General features: G+C 37.7%; 1 protein-coding gene across 1 annotated transcript in view; it reads right to left on the bottom strand.

Annotated features, from left to right (window-relative positions):
• Positions 1 to 2,805: 2,805 nt before the first annotated feature.
• LOC131481299 (protein eyes shut homolog) overlaps positions 2,806 to 20,433 on the bottom strand; it is a 1,058,324-nt gene continuing 1,040,696 nt past the window's right edge. The window contains exons 30-32 of the mRNA XM_058669692.1: positions 5,775 to 5,936; positions 3,083 to 3,522; positions 2,806 to 2,934 (exon numbers count right to left, since the gene is read on the bottom strand). Of these exons, the coding sequence (XP_058525675.1) occupies positions 2,806 to 2,934; positions 3,083 to 3,522; positions 5,775 to 5,936 (731 nt within the window). The remainder of the gene's footprint in view (positions 2,935 to 3,082; positions 3,523 to 5,774; positions 5,937 to 20,433) is intronic.

Below are 20,433 nucleotides of genomic sequence, written 5' to 3'. Positions count from 1 at the left end.
GGAGTGTGCTGATCCGAAGCCAGGAGCCAGGAACTTCCACCAGGTCTTCCATGCGGGTGCAAGGTCCCAAGGCTTTGGGCTCTCCTCAGCTACTTTCCCAGGCTACAAGCAGGGAGCTGGATGGAAAGTGGAGCTGCCGGGATTAGAACCATCGCCCATATGGCATCCCAGGCGCATAAAGGGTGAGAACTTTAGCCACTGGGCCACCGCACTGGGCCTGAACCATCACTTCTAACTTGGGGATCCACGTTGGCAGGAAGCTGGAGTAAGTTATTCCCATGTGGTATGTGAGCATGTAACCACTAGGCTAAATGTTCACACTGTATTTGTTATTTTCTTTTTAGCACTTACTTTTTTTGTTTTGAAAGGCACATTCACAGACTGAAACCAGAAGCTTCTTCTGGGTTTCTCATTTGAGTACAGAGGCCTAAGCACTTGGGCCATCTTCAGCTGCTTTTCCAGATGTATTAGCAGTGAGCTAAGCCTATATGATTCCATCATCACAGTGGCTTTATCTGCTATACCACAAAGCTGGCTCCTGTGTATTTTACATTGTCTGAAGACAGCTGGATTATTTCAATCTGTTGCATGCTGTGTTTTACAGTGTGCTATTTTGATGAAGGAAATACAGTTTCACATAGATTTATCGTTGGAAAAGGGAAAAGTTCTGGTTACTTTAAAAAGATCTGAAAGATATTGAAGGGTACCTGGACTGTACTTTGGAAATACTGTTATAAAGAAAAGATCCATGTGTGTGTTATGAAAGGATATGTGGCTTAATATGAGGGATACAATTCAAAGTTTCCTGAAAGTGTAACCTTAATAGAACAGAGTCCTTGTCTTAATACATAGAAGTGGATATTAAAACAAGTTTTGACTGCTAGTGCCAAATGGAATTTCTTAAAGACACTTTATGATCTTAGCATTTCCAGATTCGAATATGAAACAGAACAAGTATGTTTTAACGTTTTCAGCAAATATTAGGTGGATTTACCCTATAATTTCTATTTAAAAATTTTAGACCCCTTTGAATAGGTATTGACATTCTGCAGTTCTTCCTTGTAGTATATTCTATCACTCTTAGTATTTACAGGAACAGTATGCATATATCCAGGAACAGTTTGTGTTTTAAAAATTGTTGTCACGATTCTTTGCCTAGATCCTTCCAGCAGTGTCTGTAGCTTTCTGGTTGGATTGTAGAGGCTAAAATAACAAGACCCCCCCAGCACACCCAATAAATGCAATATGTGTCACATGATGAATTATGCAATACCTCTGTATAGACTGAAGTCTGAAGAAGCATTAAGAAACTTCATTAAGTGTAACTTTTTCCCATTTACTTGAGAGTTACATATATTTCCTTTTAAACTTTACATGCAGTTTATTACCTCTTTTTCTCCATAGGATGTTCCATTTGTTGGTTCTCCAAGTTAGAAATATGTTATTGGTTTCTTGGTAGCACAGTTGTCATAAATATGTCTGAGACTGTTAAGCAACGCTAGCAATAACCACCTTGCAACCTGTAGTTGTTGGGGAGGCTGGGAGGTGAAAATGGTATCCAGTTACATTAACTGGTATTGGACAAAATGTATTTAGTGAACGTGGCTTTCAACAGTATGTGTATTGTTAGGATGCATTTTGGAAATCTGTGTTGTGTGCAGTTTTGAGATCTGTAGACTTGGAAGAAGGTTTTCAAAATTTGATCAGTTAACTACATGGATTCAGAAGTCAGCTACATAACATTGACAAAAAGAAAACAGTTCACTATTCTGTGAAGGTAACCATTTTTATTTCTTTTAGATATGTCTTAGAATATTTATATTCATATTTGTAAGTGACATACATCTGCTGTGTTAGAAATACTGTAATATTTATTGATTTGTTACTGTGAATGATAAGGATTTGGCTCTTACCAGCTCTCTTTCTTATTTTCTTTCTCCATTCATGTTTTAAGTTTTGGTGTAAGTCTTCGTTCAAACTTCACATTACTGTAGTCATGTAAATATGGTTACATTTCCTTATAGAATTTGAACTTTTTCTCAAGTTACAACGTTTGCATTTTAATATTTCTGTTCTTTGTATCCATAAAATTTCTACTTGAATTTTTAAGAACTCAGCAATGAAAAAAGAAAAGGAACTAAATGGTGTTAAAATTTAGAATTCAACATCTACAGATGTTATAGCTAGATTTTACAAGTTTATTTAAAAGGTATATTACTGTGTAGACTTTTAGGTGATGATTTGGTTCCCTGTAAACAGTATACCAAAGAAGTAACTGTCAGTGACTAGCTACATTTCTAATTTGTGTTTTTCCAGTGTTAACATCAGTAACCTAATTACTTTCATCTCCATCATAAACATTGTATCCTTCTGATTTGATCAGTTCAGTTTTTTTCGAATCCTGAAAAAATACAACATCTTTTATTTTGCCCACAAAATCTTTTTTGAAAATTTCTTGAGTAACAATATTAACCTTCCGACCATATTCAAAGCCCCCTAGGTAACAAATACCATCATAATTCAGAGCGACAAACCTTTTCTGTGGATCAATATCCTTAAGAAAGATTAAGTTGTTGTCTAGGTAGGCCTTGATAAGAGTCCGATTTTGACTGATCACTACATGGTGCCATTTGTTACAACAGAGTGTGATATTATTATCACTTACTGATACAGAAATTTTTCCTCCCAAGTTAACTGCAATTTTCAAGGTCTGATTATGGATACCAATTGCCAAAAAATCATTTTCTTCATTTTGAGCTTTTCCCATCCAAACTATTAAGCCTTCTGTTTCAGTACTACTGAAATTTAAAGATACAGTGGTGAACTGAAGGCTTCTTTCTTTATAATTTGGATCACTGTATTTAATGTAAGAGTTACCCATAAATTTTGCTGTTGAAAATGAAGTTCTGTTTTCACAGTACCTTCCGACCCAACCTAAAGCACACAGGCAGTTGTAAGAGGATTTGTTAGGTATGCAAAGTGACTGGTGGAGACAAGTGTTATTCAAACAGTGCTTAGACTGACTGCATGTATTTCCAGTCCATTGTGGCAAGCATCTGCAAGAAAAAGTTGTACCATTTACCATACATTCTCCTCCGTTTCTGCAAATATTGTATCCACAGGCTGTCCCATCACAGTCACCTACATTTGAGCCATCTTTTGCTCCTAGTTCAGTTAATTGTAATTCTTGATTATTTATAATAACTTCTCGAACACAGCCTCTAAAACCTACAGGTTCATTTGCTGTTGCCATGGGGTTTACAAGATTTAAAGATGGCACTCCTCCAATATAAAAGTCTGTATTGGTGTCCAGGGAGTCCATTGTTGCCAGAGCAGTCTGTCTTACAATTATGCCATTTAAATCCAGGTAGCCTTCTGCACCAACTCTTCCTGCTTTAAGCACATGCCAGATGCTTCCATTGGCAGTTACATTTTGGGGAGTTTCTAGAATGATAGTTCTGTCACCAAGGTTGTAGCGAAGTTGAACAGAACCCTTTACTAAAGAGAGACATAGAAAATCACCTGTCAAAAAGGAAGATGGTATTCTGTTAAGAGATTTTATGACCACCAAAAAATTTTGATATTAAAAAATAACAAACCTGTTTTTCTCCAACAATCTAATGTAAGGTATAAAAATCAGTAACACTGTTTTACTCCATTTTTGACAAGAAATTGGGGAAGCAAAAAAAGCTTTTAATGGTGGTTCTGTGAAAACCTCAATGTATGTGTACTAAACAACTTCACTTGTCTGTATGTTGTTATCCACAGGTGTAATATGCCAGTTTGAGATTTCCACTGAGTATAGAAAAGATACATCAAAGGTTTTTTATCTCTGGACTTCCTTCTGTAAAATGGGCCTCTTCAGTCTCCCCACACTCTGGAATTCCCACATCCACTAAGTTTTTTCTTAAGCCAGAAACTTCGATATTACCATCCTTTCGTAACCTCACATAATCTATCGCAAGATCTTTAATCAAATTGGCTTATCAGTAATGTTTCAGCTCATAAATATTGTAACTTCTGTTCACTTTTGTTCTGCCACCTTGGTTAAGTTTATTGTATTTAGTTGATCTGTTACTAGAAACATAACCATCTTTTCTTTCCCAATTTATTTTTCTAATATACACTAAAGTTAGGTTTGTTTTTTTCAAAAGAAACCCTTATTGCTACCTACTACTCTGTAATGGGACTGTTTTTGAAATAGGCATCTAAGTTCTTTAACATATCTGTAAAGGCTCCACAGTGTCTTAGATCTCTCTCCAAGCTTAAGGTGCTCTTCCCTGTCCCTCCACTGTCTTCGCTAACAACCATAGAGCCTTATCTTCCCATGCCAGAGTCTGTACGTATTTTGAAATGTTTCTTCAACTTCATTCTTGATCAACTAGATTAAAAGACTTTTCTGTCTCAGGTTCTCATCTAGATGTTATTTGGCACTATGTTCCTTTTCTCTCCGGAATGCTATACATCCTTCCTTCCCTGCCTTCAACAAAGCCTTCCTTCCAGGCAGCTCAACAGTTCCCGCACCTATCGAACTCTAAGTCTTTCTTTGATAACATTTTTTGATTATTAACTTCCTCATTCACTATCTTTTAGACTTGAAAGCAGGGACTTTGAGTGGACTCAGTGTTTATCCATTGTGTGTCTAACACATAAATAGATGCCCAGTGAATAATTGTTGAATGAAGAAATATTTTTAGGGCTGAGAGGGTAAGACAGCTCTGCCAAGCCAGTCATAATCTTTGAGTATCTTGATTCTCTGCCCTTCTGCCAAGGTCCTGTTTTAGTCATGAATTTAAAACTCATTTTGTAGCTCATTCATGATAGATTTTCCTTTTTGAAATTATTGAAGACATTTCAGTAGTGCACTGATATGCAGCCATTTTGATGTAATCTCTCCCCCCGCCCCCCCACTTAGATTGTGAAAATCACAGGACCATTTTTGGTGATTACTAGAAACAAAGTAAGATCTTCAATGCCAGAATTCCATTTCTTGAGAACTTGAATGAAAACCAAATGTAAAATCTTAATTTTTAATGTCAGAATTCTGAACAAAGTTTGAGACTAAAGATCAAGAGTATAGTAGTAACACCTATGGTGCCATGAAACACTTACACAGTAACTTAAGCCTCTGTTATTGAAGGACTGTGCTAATCATGATAATATGGGGAAAATGGGAGGGGGAGGAAGGAATCCTTTTACCTCCAAAAATGTTGTGGAAAGTAACAAAAGGAAAAAAAGTGTTAAAACTCTAGAAATCAAGTTTTAAAAGGACCATATAACAGATTTTAATAGAGTATATATAAAATATACTAAGTATGTATGATTTGGAAACTTTGAAATGTGGATTCTGTGGTTTTATTTGGATATCAACTAAAGAATTTTTGGAGTTACATATATGAATGCCTGAACATGAAATCTATTAACAATGCCTTTCATGTGCGTGTTGTCCATTTTGACATTGGATTAGAATGGATTAATGTTATAGGAATTGGTTACTTTCCACTTTATAATTAACTGTCATCAAAACATGGCAACATGCTCTAGACTTCAGAACTTTGAGCCAAGATAAACCTTTTCCTACTAATACAGTTCTAATAAAACTCTTGTTGTTCTATTGCCATTTATATTTAGGAAGTCGAAATGCATAAACATACATACAGTGACAATAAATATGTATTTACATATTTTGTAAGTTGATAAAAAATTTTAAATAGTTAATGAACTAGAAAGTCATTAGGATTTTAATTTTTCTGCAAAGATTGTATAACTCTTACCTGATTGTGATTTTAAATGTTGTGCAACGTAAAATAGGATCCCATCTGTAGCAAGAGGCTGAAATTGCAGTTGAATGTGAGTTGTTTTTCGAATATGAAAGGAAGCAAAAGACATCCATGATAATTTGTCACTTCTGAAAGATGGGTCACTTATAGAGAAAGCTGAGAGAAGGAGGAGAAAGAACTTTCAATTCATCTGAATTAAAAATTGTTCATAAATAACAACTTAAAAATTTTAGAGCTTAACCTTCGTATGAGTTGCTCATAGAACTGTTGAGCTTTGAGGATTTTTTGAGGCCAATGGAATCCTAACTATTTAGTTCAGTTTCATGTGATGAGGCAAATTATTGGAAAGTCTTCTGTTTGGGCAATGACCTTTTTGACTGTTACTGTGTGGCACAATTCAGTTATGCACTAGAATGCACAGCTGGGATTCTTTGGAATGTTCTACATTACTAATGCTCCCAGAAGCATGTTTCAGGTAGTGAGGGATAGGAAGCATGACCAAGTTATTTAACTTCTGTACTCAAACATTTGACTGAGATACGGGGTGTAATCAATTTAATACGTGCAGAAATGGGACAAGGACATATATGTCCATATACTTCACCTCTTTAGAAAGTGTTAACTCTTGGTTTTACCTTTTCATTTTTAAACATGAGGGGCTGTGCTATTAATTGAAGTAGAACCATTGTATGGATTTACAGTCATTTACCTGTTGCTTCTCTGTATACTTGGTCAGGTGGCAGTTAATAGAGGAAGAAGGGTAGTTCGCATTTGGCAGTTTTCTCCTTACAGAATCCATATTCTTCCTCATTCAGCAATGCTTTCGAGAGTATATGCTGGTTCATTATACTTGAATAATTAATCATTTTGTGTTTTTCTGCTTTGGGCCAGACTAATACTAGCTACTGCTTTCATGTTTAGTTTTCTAGAGGGCTTCCTGGTATGCTTGCAGAAATATTGTTTCATTTGACTTATTGCAGTTTGGAATGATAGAGATTAGACTTACCTGGTCAGGTAGCTAAAAAATGCAAGAATCCTGGATCCCACTCTAGGATATTACTAAAGCTGGGGTAATGTTCAGGAAGTACAATAAATACTGTGGCTGTTTCTGACAAAGGTGCTTATTGGACTACATTTTTACAAATTTCATTTTAACAATACATTTTAAAAGTATTTCAAAAATGAATTTTTGACTTTTTAAAATAGTAATGAAGTAATATTAACTTGTAAGATATTCAGACTATAGAGAAGAGTATAAAGAAAGTTTATTTTTCAGCCCTTAACCCAGGAACCACTGTTCAGTTTATGCAGCGTGACTTTTTAAAATGTACATTCAGCTAATGTGTGTATATCTAATGCATTATTTTACACAAATTACATCACATAAAAAGCAATGCATAATGCACTTGCTCTTTACATTTGCTGTTTTATGAAACTACTATGTTAATATTTTATCTTGTTGCTTTTAAGTATTTGCATAGTATTTTTAAAAACAACTGTTTTAAAAGTAATTTTAGTTTCACAGAAAAACTGAGTAGAAAGGTCTGAAACTCATGACCAACTCATATGCTCAGCCTCCCTGTCAGTTTTTTCCACCAGTGTGTTACAGGTGACAAATGTGTACTGACAAATTATCATCCGAAGTCCACTATTTACATAGGCTTCACTCTGTTGAATATGTGTATTCTGTTGATTTTGACAGATGTGTGATCACGTGTATCCAGCACATAGTATTACACAGATGGTTTATCGCCTTAAGTTCTCTGTGCTTCAGTTATTTGGCCCTTCTCCCCTTAGCGCAGGCAACACCAATCTTCTTACGGCCGATAGTTTTGCCTTTTTGAGAGCATATGGGAAAGCACATAGTACGTAGCATTTCAGGTTGGCTTCTTTGTAATATACTCTGAAATTTCCTTCACTGTTTAAAGACTTGATGGCTAATTTCTTTTTAGTGCATAATACTCCATTGTTTGCATGTGTCACTGTGTCCCTTCAACTACAGGGACATTTTCTTCCAGTTATGTGTAAAACTGCCATAAAATGGGTATTTTTTTGTGGAAATGAATTTTTCATTAATTTGGGTAAATACCATTGAACACAATTGCTGCAGTATAGATAGAAATGTTTGATTTTGCATTCCCATCAGTAATGAAAGAGTTCTTTCTGTTCCATGCCCTTGTTAACATTTGGTGATGTCAGTGTTTTGGATCTTAGCCAGTTTAACATGTGACAGTGGCATCTCCTTTAAATTGCAGTGCTATAATTTTATAAAGATGTTTACTATCTGGATGTCTCTGTGGTGAGGTGTCAGTAATTTTTGCATAATTATTGGGTTTTAATTTTCTTATTATTGAATTAAGATTTATTTATTTTTACTTGAAGATTTTATAGAGAAGGAAAGAAAGAGGGAGACTTACATGTGCTGGTTGACTGTCCAGATTGCTACAGTGACCAGATATGATCTGAACCTGGGTACCAGAATCTGCTTCTGGGTCTCACACATGGGTGCAAGATCCCAAGGACTTGAGCCATTCTCTGCTGCTTTTCTAAGTTATTAACACGAACTAGTGGCCATATGTTTGATTTATGTGGATTTTACTGTGAATGTTATGAGGTAGAAATCAACTCAGTTTACTAGTGGTTAGCTAAAGTTAGTAATGATTGGAAGCTGGACCCAGTGCGGTGGCCTACTGGCTAAGGTCCTCGCCTTGAATGCACCAGGATCCCATATGGGTGCCGGTTCTAGCCCCTGCAGTCCCACTTTCCATCCAGTTCCCTACTTGTGGCCTGTAAAAGCAGTAGAGGATGGGCCCCAAACCTTGGGATGTTGCACTTGCCTGGGAGACCTGAAAAAAGCTCCTGGTTACTGGCTTCGGATCAGTGCAGCTCCAGCTGTTCCTTTGTGTCTGCAACAGTTCCTTTATCTTACCTATTTTTCTTAATTTTTATTATGCCCCATATTCTGTGGGATATTCAACTAATGTTTCCATAAAACTATATTCAAATCAAACCAGCTTTGTAAAACAACGCTGTGCATATCTAGAGGTACACAATGTAGAACCATCTACATTTACTAGTGAAGTTATTCTTGACAGCAGTGTTAACTTTTATGGCTAAGTCTAGGGAAAAGCAAATATCTTTTGAAATGCTTCCTACATGTTGAGTATACATTTTTTACACTTACCAGAATTATTCTCATGAGCAGATGTTCAAAAGATCCTGTTTTCCTTTTCCTCCCTCCTTCCCCTCCTCATTCTGTCAGTGTGGGTTCATTATGTTTACTCAGTGCATTATAATCTATGATCAAAACTTCTGATTTTGCCAATTGGGGACCTTCAAACCTGTCCTGTATCTTCATATCTTAGGGAATTTTGCTTGGAAACAGACTTAGATGGAGTTTTATGTATAGGAATTTTTTGGACAGTGCTCTTGGAAGCAACACTCTCATGACCTTGTTTAAGTAGGATTCCCAGAGGAATCTGTGTTAACCACTAAATATTTCAGTTTCAGTATTGACTGGCACCAGGGCAATAAAATATGAAAAAACTAGAATGGAGTGATGAGTGAAACATTTGAATTGTAATGATGGCTCTGATTAGTCAATACATAGATTCCTAAAACAAACTATTTTGAGTGAATATGTTATTTCTCTTGAAGACATTTTAAATAGGCAAAATGGAACATCAGGGATTTTTTTTTTTTTAAGCACAAATGATTCCTTTGGCTAGAGCACAAGTTGGCATAATATCGAGGATCAAGAGGAATACTCAAGGACCTATCATGGCTTATTGAAAGGACTGGAGTTGAAAGGAGGCACTTAGGAAACAGCTCCCCCTGCACCCGCCCTGGTAGTTGCTGTTCAGGTATATTTATGGGCTGTTACATTTAGTCCTAAGGAATTGTTCTTATTTTCAATTATTAAGAAATCCCAATTTCATCAAATTCCAATGTGCCAACATGTCACCTAATTTTAGGTTTCCATCCTTTCCCTACAGCTCAGATCTTACTCTGGAAAGCTGAAGTGGAGATAAATGGGGAGAGTGCTATAGTTGTTTTGCTATTTGTTATATTCATTTTCTAACTAGTTGGATTCTGGTTACCTTTGGGGGATTTATGATGATAGGGCAGGGTCTTTCTTGCTTACTGTTGTGGCAGACACTCCTAGATCTTCGAGTACTCTTCAACTCACTGCTGATTCTTCTGCCATGTGCCTTATAGTTTAGAGCTCTTTAAACAATTGTTTGAAATTGCACAGGGGGAGGGAGAGAGAGGGAGCAAGAGTGAGCTGGCATCCATGAACTTTAGAAAAGACCAGTATAGTTTGCCTGATCTTCCATGAATCCCATTCAGCACTGCTATTGTGAAGTGACTGCAGCCTCTGACATTTTTCTTCCAAGACATCTTACCCTTTTTTGCAGAGATTATTTGAAGATTACTCATGCCTACTTGTCTTAGTTGTTCCCACAGAACTCCTGCTATAAGGGACACTCAGATTGAGTTCCTTGCTTTAGCCTGGTCTGGCCTTGACTGTTGTGGATATCTGTGGATATCTGTGGGTGTGGGGTGGGGATTAAACAAGCAATTGGAAGACCCTTGTATTTCTCTTTCAGTCTAACCAATAAATAAAAAGAAACATTAAAAATATCTCAGGTCAGTGCTGTGGCTTAGTGAGTTAAGGTGTTTGCAGCGCTGGCATCTCATACGTATGTGGGTTTAAGTCATGGTTGCCCCACTTCTGTTCCAGCTGCCTGTAGATGCTCCTGGGAAAGCAGTGGAAAATAGTTCAAGTTCTTGGGCCTCTGTACCCACATGGGAAACCCAGATCCACATCCCAGCTCTGGCTTTAGGTCTGATGCAGCCCAGACAACTGGGGCCATTTTGGAATGAATCAATGGATAGAAGATGAAACTTGTTTTTAAGATAAGATAAAACCTTTAAAAAGAGCCCACATTGATGATGCAGGTAACCATTGACAATACAGATCAGGATTTTTCAGGTGTCTTCCGATGTGTTTCATACATTTTGGGTATATGTGGTGCAATGGTAGAGTGTCTTCTAGAAATATATTCACATATAAAGGAAGTTTTCCAGATTAGTCATCTCAATGAAAGAACCTGGCGGACAGGTTTGTCTAGTAAACAAACTTGCAAGTTGTTATATGGCGGGACAGAGCAGAATTTGTGACCTGCACATCTGTCAGTTGGGTTGGGCCACTAATTTAATTCTTGTTTGTTACCAATTTACATTTACTCAAATTTGGTTAGGGGAAGGAGGGTGCAATTGAGATACTAGAACAGTCATTCTTACGAAGAATAGGGGGAGAGCCCCGTAAGATGGCTCAGTGGTTAGGTTCTTGCCTTGCAGGTGCCAGGATCCACATGGGCACAAACACTTCCTGTCCAGTTCCCTGCCTGTGCCCTGGGAAAGCAGTAGAGGATAGCTCAAGGGGATAACCTGCATCCAGGTGGGAGACCTGGAGGTGGCTCCTGGCTCTTGGCTTTGGATTGGCTCAGCTCTAGCCATTGTGGCTACTTGGGGAAATAACCATGGACAGAAGATCTTTCTGTATCTCCTCTCTGCAAATCTGCCTTTTTAATGAAAAGAAAAAGTTGGGAGGACATTGTGTTTTTGAGAACTGATTGTATCTTTTTGAAACCAGGTATAATAAAAGGAAATTATTCATGCGTCGGTAAACAAAAAACAGTTGAACTATGACACTGTGATATTTCTGATAGTGATAGCTAAGGTTCCTAGCAGGAGAGTTATCTGGAGATGGCAGTAATTACGAGCTTTAGTTTGGGACAGCAAGTGTGAGAGAAGTGGTATGAACAGATTTGTAGGTATTGGGAAGAGACATGATCGTTTCTCACTCTGCATTTTTTTTTTTAGAGTTTTTTCTTTTTTTTTTTTTTTGAAAGGCAGAGTTAAAGAGAGAAAGACAGATATAGAAAGTCCTTCCATGCATTGGTTCACCTCCCAAATGGTTGCAGTGGCCAGAACTGGTCCAGGTTGGATCCATGAGTTCCAATCAGATTTACATGGGCCACCTTCCACTGCTTTTTCCAGTTGCATCAGCTTGGACCTGGATTGGAAATGGAGCAGCTGGAACTAGAACTGGTGCCCATAAAAGATGCCAGAGTTCAACATGGGGAAAATCTGTCGGGGGTGGGAATTTTTGGAGGGGGCAGAAATCCAAGTCTACAAAATTGTACCACAAAATTCAAAAATTCAAAATAAAAATATAACAAAAAAATACGGAGTTGTTAGCCATGGCCTAAGTTGCTGTGCCACAACATTGGCCCCTATGTTACATTTTGGGAGAAATAAAACAATTCCAAGTAGTATACACTGAAAGAGAAATATGAGAATATCTGAATTACAAATATACTTGGCTTTTTGTTTTCATTATGTTTTTCCTTAGGTACATATTTTGTATCTTTAGGTTTTGTTTACTTTTTAATTATTCAGTGATGCTGTCTGAATTGCAATGGTATGGGTCATGCATCATTTTTTATATTAAGCACAGTTTTAAAAAGGTCTGACAGTTGTTTTTGCATGTTTCTTGCTCTCAATGTGGAAGGGTATGGATGGGTTACTTAAACCAAACTGTCACACCTGAGAAACTGCTTTATAAAGATCTTCCCCATCCCCAAGTCCAGTTCTAGCAGTATCTGCTCTGCAAAAATTGGCACTGAGTAACTGTGTTCACATTTGTGGTGCCCTATTGAAGCACTGCTAAATTTCTTTACGTTTTAATATACCATGCATACACTTGTCAAAAGGTATTTGGTTTTCAGCAGTTTGGTGCAAAAAAAACACCACAGGGGATCCCATCACCCTCATGAAAATAGCTAAAAATATCAGATAAATTGTTCCAAGACTTCTTTTACAGAACGCTGATGCTTGGCTAGAAAGAAAGACTATTCTAATGTCAAGAAAAGGGGAGATAGAAATTAAGTAGATACGGGGACTGATACAGCTAGGTATTACCTTGAACAGCTAGGTATTACCTTGAGAGTATGTGGAAAAATATGCTAGCAACTCCAGTCTTCAACTGTTGAAAGCATGGGGACCAGAGAGAAATCTACAAACTAAACTCTTGGTATGTTATGAAGACCATCCACCAAAGCTGAGGCCTTAAGGACACTTTTTTTTTTTTAAGATTTATTTTATTTTTATTACAAAGTCAGATATACTGAGAGGAGGAGAGATAGAGAGGAAGTGGAGCTGCCGGGATTAGAACCAGCGGCCATATGGGATCAAGGCAAGGACCTTAGCCACTAGGCCACACCGCCAAGCCCATTAAGGACACTCTTGATAGCTTGTTTGGGCGTTCTAGCAGGGGAACGCAACTACTTGTATACTCTTGACCACAGACCGGTTGTCCTCTAGCAGAAATGGTCGTCCTCTTCGACTGAGCACATAGCTTCAGGAGGGACGCACATGGAGCACTAAGGGAGGAAGGGGACACCTACCTAGCCAGCCAGATCAGCCGAATCAACCCTGGCGATCAATGGGGTGACAGATGTCGCAGCCAGATTGCTCTCACAGCCAATTGAATACTCTTAATGAAAGGGCAACTTTGAATTTTATCAACCCTGGGGACAATGCTGTAGGTTGTCAATAGAGAGGACTGAGCCACCATCTGTAGGACTGGCATTGCCATGTGGGCACTAGTTCAAATCCTGGATGCTCTGCTTTTAATCCAGCATCCTTTCTGGAAAGCACCAGAATCCCTTCTGGAAGGCATCCTGTGGAAGGCACCAGAGGATGGGCTAGGTCTGAGCCCCTGCCAGCCACATGGGAGACTAGGAACAATCTCTTAGCTCTAGGATTTGTACTGGACTAGCCCTAGCTGTTGTAACCATAAAAGGAGTAAATTGGGCCCAGGTTGGTAGCCTAGCAGCTAAAGCCCTCACCTTGAATGCACCGGGATCCCATGCTTCCTATCCAGGTCCCTGCTTGTGGTCTGGGAAAGCAATCAAGGACAGCCCAAAGCCTTGGGACCCTGCACCTGCATGGGAAACCCAGAAGAGACTCTGGGCTCCTGGCTTTGGCTTGGCTCAGCTCCAGCCATTGCAGCTGCTGGGGGAGTGAATCAGTGGATGGAAGATCTTCCTCTCTATATCTAATTTTTCCAATAAAAATACATCTTAAAACAAGTCGTGAACCAGTGGGTGTAAGATCTCTCTCTGCATTTCCTTTTACCTCTCCCTATAACTGCCTTTCAAATAAGATACTAAAAAATAAACATATCACTACCGATGTCTTCTATCTCATTTTAAACACACACACACACGTGGACAGTTGGTTATTTCAGAGGTTGGTGGTTCTGGGTAAAGGGGGAAATATTTTTCCTTTAATAAGCTCTTCCTATCCTATTGTATAGTCCATTTAGTACTGCTGGTTTGTAAAACTAACGTAAAAACATCAATAGAGTAATTGTGGGTGAGTAATGTCTACTAGGGGCCTGGAAGAAGCAAATACAACTCCTTCATTTTAATGCAAATTTAATGAGTGAGTTTTTTTTTTGTGTGTGTGTGGCTAAGTTAGAATGAAAGCAAAGGAGAGGAGAGAGATTTCCCATCAGCTGATTCGTCCCTGACTCCCCACAACAGCTGAGGCTGGACCAGGATGAAGCCAGAACACTGGAACTCTTATTTGAATTTCCCATATGTGTGGCAACGATTCCCAGTACTTGGGCCATGTGGATACTGCTTTTTTCAGGTGTATTAGCAGGAAACTGAATTGGAAGCAGAGTAACAGGTGCTCAAGAATGGCATTCCGATATGGAATGTGTATGTCCTGAGAGATGGCTGGCATTACCCCTACCTCCACAACTGTTTGTAACTTTGATGAAGTCCCATTTATTATTTTTCTTTTTAATGGTGTGCTTCGGATTTCATAGCTAAGAAAACAGTGCCAGTGAAATCCAAGATCATAGATATTTTCCCCTAATTGTTGAATGATATTAGCTTGTGTAGTGCTATTTTTATGTATGATTTGGGATAGAATTGCAGCTCAAATCCTAGTTGTTTTTTTTTGTAATATTTGGTGTATATTTTTATTTTCACTTTGTAACATTAAAAAGTGAAAAGAAGAAAAACTGATTTGTGCATCATACAGATCTTACATATATATACACATATATATACATACATACATATATATATACATATATATATGTTAGCCTGAATACTTGCACATGAAACCAAGTATGGACATTGAACCATTTGATTGCACTATCCTGTTTATGATTTTAGTTAATTGAGTCATCTATTCTTCATTAATAAAATTAAGGATTTATTAATATTGCTTGTATTTTAAAAGTTTTGTTTTTCCTGTCTTTTAAAAATTTATTTTGATTAAAAAGGCAAATATACACAGAGGAGAGAGAGAGACAAAGATCTTAAAGATCTTCCATCTGCGGGTTCACTCCCTAAGTGGCAGCAGTAGCTGGAGCTGAGCTGATCTGAAGCCGGGAGCCAGAAGCTTCTTCCAGGTCTCCCATGCAGGTGCAGTGTCCCAAGACTGTGGACTGTCCTCTACTAATTTCCCAGGCCACAAGCAGGGAGCTTGCAGGGAAGTGGAACAGTTGGGACATAAATCGGTGCCCATAAGGGATTTAGCCAGTGAGTCATCACGCCGAACCCCCTGTTATTTTCTACTCTAGTTTGTTTATTCTAAACTTTAATATTTTCTTATTTTTACTAGTTTTTGGATTTAGTTTCTTTGTGTGTACTAAATCACTTTATGCCTGCTAGCTTGATTTTTAAACAGTTTGTAATTTGTTTTAATGTGGTTTTCTTTGGATTTATCTTAGCTGAAATCTTTGGGTTTCTGAAGTCTGTATATGTTTCTTTTCTAAGATTTGGAAATTTTTGAGCATTTCTTTACAACTATTATTATTTTATTTGAGAGGCAGATTTTACAGAGAGAAGGATAGACAGAGAGCAGGTGTCTTCTCTTCACTGGTTCATACCTATATGGCCAGTATGGTCAGAACAGCACCTATCCGCAGCTGGGAGCCATGAGCTTTCTCCAGGGCTTCTATGTAGGTGTGTAGGCTCAAGGACTTGAGCCATCGTCCACTGCCTTCCCAGATAGTAAGCAGGGAGCTGCATCAGAAATGTTGCAAGCCAACACACAAAATAGCACCTACATGGGATAATGACGCTGTAGGCGGAGAAGTAGCCTGTCACACCATCAAAGCAGTCTCTTTCTGTCTTTTTTCTCTAGGACTTACATAATGGATTTTTAAATTGAGTCTGCCTCATAATGCCCCTTGAGTCCCTTCAGTTCCTTCGATTTTCTTATTTTTTTCCTCCGCAGACACAGTAATTTCAAATGACTCGTGTTCAAGCTCATTGATTCTTCTGCCAGATTTAAGTATACTATAGAATTTCTCTAAGACATTTTTACATTCACTTAATACATTTTTTCAGCTCTAGGATATCTGTTTGGCTCTTTTTTATACTTTATTTTACTTTGTTAACCTGTTTACTTTGTTCAATGCATGATTTTCTTAATTTGATTAACTTTCTGTGTTCTGTTTATAACTGATCGAGATCCTTGTGTTAGATATTTTACATTACTTATCATGAAGCTCACAGATCTGTCTTCTCAGAAAGGCTCCCCTCATAGTCTTTCCCTACAGGCTTTATGCAAGGAAATACTTTCTGTAAAAATCTGAGCTAGAAGACTTCTCAAGCCTTTTCTGGGCAGCTGCTTAAAAATACATTTCTAATATAATCGCCGCTTTTGCTTTTGGTATCCTGCTTTGTGCCTAATTCCATCATGTCTTTTTTTTTTTTTTTTTTAAAGATTTATTTTATGTTTTTACAAAGTCAGATATACTGAGAGGAGGAGAGAGAGAGAGGAAGTGGAGCTGCCGGGACTAGAACCAGCGGCCACATGGGATCAAGACGAGGACCTCAGTGACTAGGCCACACTGCCGAGCCCCCATCATGGCCTAATATTTAGTCAGGTACTTCTAGCCAGATGTTTACTGCATCGTTTGTCTAACAATTGAGGCATTCAGTTTTGTGGGGGGATTTCTTACCCTTTTTCTATAACTGTTATCCAAATGATACACTTTAGTTTTAATAGTCTCACCTGATCTTCAACTAAATTGTTAGCTCTTTGAAGGAATAGTCATTCTTATCATGTTTTGGATTTCTTCAAACTGCCAGAGTATTTCTACAGAATTATATTTAAAAATATATAGGCTGTTGGACTTTATTAAATATATTTATTAAAATATTATATGGTCATAGCAGTTACGATGGCTCAATTGGCTAATCCTCTGCTGACAAGACCCAGAATCCCATATAGGTACTGGTTCATGTTCCACCAGCTCCACTTCCTGCCAATGGCCTGGGAAAGCAGTAGCTACTCAGTGTTCACTGTTTATTCCTGTTAGGTAGTGAACCAGGAAATGGAAGATCTTGTCTGTATAGCCTTCTCTCTGTAATTCTACCATTCCAATAAAAATAAATTCTTTTAAACACAAATGTAAAATAAAATATTTTATTTGATCATTTCGAAGTTACGCTCAGGTAGGCATTTGACACAGCACTTAAGAAAACACTTGGAATCCCCCCATCCTGCCTCTGAATGTGTGCTTGAGCCCAGGCTCTTCCAGCTTCAGCTTCCTGCTGGCACAGCCTCAAGTGGAGGTGAGTGTTTGTTCCAGTACTTGGGTGCCTCCCATTCATGTGGGAGATCTAGGTTGAGCTTCAAGCTCCTGGTATCAGCCTGGTTCAGATCTAGCTGTTGCAAGGATTTAGTGGCAGTCACTTAGTGACTTTTTTTAATTTTCAAAAAATTAAAAAAAAATTTTTAGTTAATGTTTACTACATTGATCATTATTTGAAAAATCTTAAAATGTTTTGAAGTAATATTCTCAAAATTGTATGAAATATTTTCATGTTTTAAAAATAAAAAAATGATCAAAATGGCTTGTACTTATCAAAAATGCCATCTAACATTTTTCCTTTCCTCTGTAGGAGAGGGCTACTGCTTGGGAGAAGGCTAATTTATATGCTAGAACTCTGTGGAGACTTCTTTATTTCATAAATGTTATCTGTAAAACTCAGTTTCTCTCTGAGTTTCATTTATGACTTAGATTGTATTGAGGAGCACAGACAGAAGACTCAATAAATAAAAAGTATATTTCTATCAAAAATACCTGGTTTCTGTTAACATATTGTACTCATTATATAATCACAGGAATAGATAACCTAGTATATATTTAGCCACGTTCTTATCAATTGTCATAATAGGACTACAAGGCAGAAATAGAATAAACTAAAGCTCTTGCAGTTCTTTTAAGAAGCGGAAAATGAACTTGCTGAATTCCCAAGCAGCCAAAGGCACCTGAAAATTAATAGTGAAAAACAGGTAAACATGGTAATTAGCCAAGAAATGGCCATCTACTGTCATGTGGGTTAGCTGCTATTAGGAAAACCAAGGACTTGGCCAGAAACCATGTGTTAGAAAGGCTTGAGGAATTGAATTTATCCATTACTTATAGTTAATTTCAAAAAGTTACTTATTTTTTATTGGAAAGGCAGAGTTACAGAGAGAAGCAGAGATATAGACAAAGATCTTCCATTCACTGGTTCATTCCCCAAGTGGCAACAACTGCCGGAGCTGAGCCAATCCAAAACCAGGAGCCAGGAGCTTCTTCCAGGTCTCCCATGTGGATGCAGGGTCCCAAGGCTTTGGGTAATCTACTGCTTTCCCAGGCCACAAACAGGAAACTGAATGGGAAGTGGAGCAATCTGGAAGTGAACTGGTGCCCATATGCAATCCTGGCGCATGCAGGGTGAGGATTTAACAACTAGGCTCTCATGCTGGACTCACCTATGATTTATTTTATTTTATTTTATTTTTGTTTTTATTTTTTTAGAGATTTATTTATTTTTATTGCAAAGTTAAATATATACAGAGAGGAGGAGAGACAGAAATATCCCCCGTCCAATGATTCACTCCCCAAGTGATCGGTGACCTGTTGGATCATAAAGTATATATGGCATCACAAAGATGTTTAAGTGGCTTGGAAGTTTGCCTATTGCATTCAAAATGCCAATATGTATGCAGATTTTTTGTCTTAGATATTGAGAAAAATGAAGGAATATTTATGAATGGAAACATAGATGAATTTTCAATATTTCCTGTTAGACTAAAAGCTAAAAAAACCACATAAGGGCATCTAAGTTGGGTTTATGTCAGCAATGGGCAGCAGATAAAATTTAGTAGTATTAATAAAGATGTTCTAAGAAAAGCCATCTACCCAAAATATGTGGCAAAATAAATTGGGAGGAAACTCTGATATAGGAAAAATTATATAGTTGCAAATCAGATTATCAGTGAAGTCAGCTCTAACAGAAGAAAAAAATCAAACAAGGTCTGATTATATCAGAAAAGAAACCAAATATTCTAGCTACTTGTAAAATGTTTGTGAAACTTGATTCTGCTATAATATTTCAGTAAGTACTTTAGACTGGGATATATTTTATCCAAATTAAATTCATTATCATCATGCATATTGATATGATGATAAAGTAAATTCCTGAAATAAGGCAAAGGTGGATATAGGACAGTTAGTGGTTGGCTCCTGTACTCCTATCCCAGTATGCATTCATAAAAAGAAAAAGGAACTAAATTTTTGTCTTGGGTGGAGAGTGCAAAGACCAGGAAGCTGAAGGTGTGTCTCAGTTTGAGGTCAGAGGTCTGAGTGTCAGAGCTTATTGTTTAAGCTTCCCAAGGAGCAGCAACTGACATCCACTGCAGGAGGAGAGGATGTGCCAGCTCTCAGAGAGAGAGGCCATTTCACCTTCTGTATTTGGGTTCTCCAGTACCCCCAGCCAACTGATGATGCTTTTCTACACTGGGGCTTACAATTCTCACCTGGTCTATTCCGACTCACATGCTAATCCCATTAGAAAACGTGTGAGTTGATACCTTTTCAGATTTCGAAGTATTCCCTAATCCAGTTAATTCCCGAAAATATATCATCAGATTTAGCCTCAGGAAGCCAGGAGTGACTTACTTCCTCTGGCTTCTCTTAACCAGGAGTTTCTTGGGTTCCCTTGCTGCTGTTCTGGGAGGCCCATATGTGGGACTAAAGGGGGGCAGAGCTATAATCTAGAGATCACAATTTACGTGGGGGACATGTGGTAGATTGCTGAGGACAGGGGTATTAAATTCATTTATTCTGGAGGTTAGAACAATATTTATCCCTATTATTTCCACTTATCTCTTGACTCCTCAGAATTTATTCACAGCTCAAGCTAATATATCCTCTTTGGGATAGTCCCAAAAGTTTTAGGTCACTTAGGAAGTCATGAGTCATGAATGTAAGCTCATGCTCTGTATCTGTATTTACCATAGAACTCCTAGACCAGCTAAACTATACAGGGAGATTATAGAGTGAATACATTAAACCAATGCTAAAAATAATGCTATCTTTTTATTCTACTGATTTTTGAGTACTAGTCTGTGTGTGAAATATAATGTCAAATGCACTGAGTAGAAAAGAGAGTGGACTCTACTTTCATGATATATATATAATATATTTTTTCCTATTTTACTTCCCAAGAAGAGACTCTAAATTCGTGAATGTAAAATGAGTTGAGTTTCTGTCTTA

This window comes from Ochotona princeps, chromosome 1, assembly GCF_030435755.1.
Source record: "Ochotona princeps isolate mOchPri1 chromosome 1, mOchPri1.hap1, whole genome shotgun sequence".
Taxonomy (NCBI): Eukaryota; Metazoa; Chordata; class Mammalia; order Lagomorpha; family Ochotonidae; genus Ochotona; species Ochotona princeps.
Note: the sequence above shows the minus strand (reverse complement) of the source record. Positions and strands in the feature narration are given on the sequence as shown.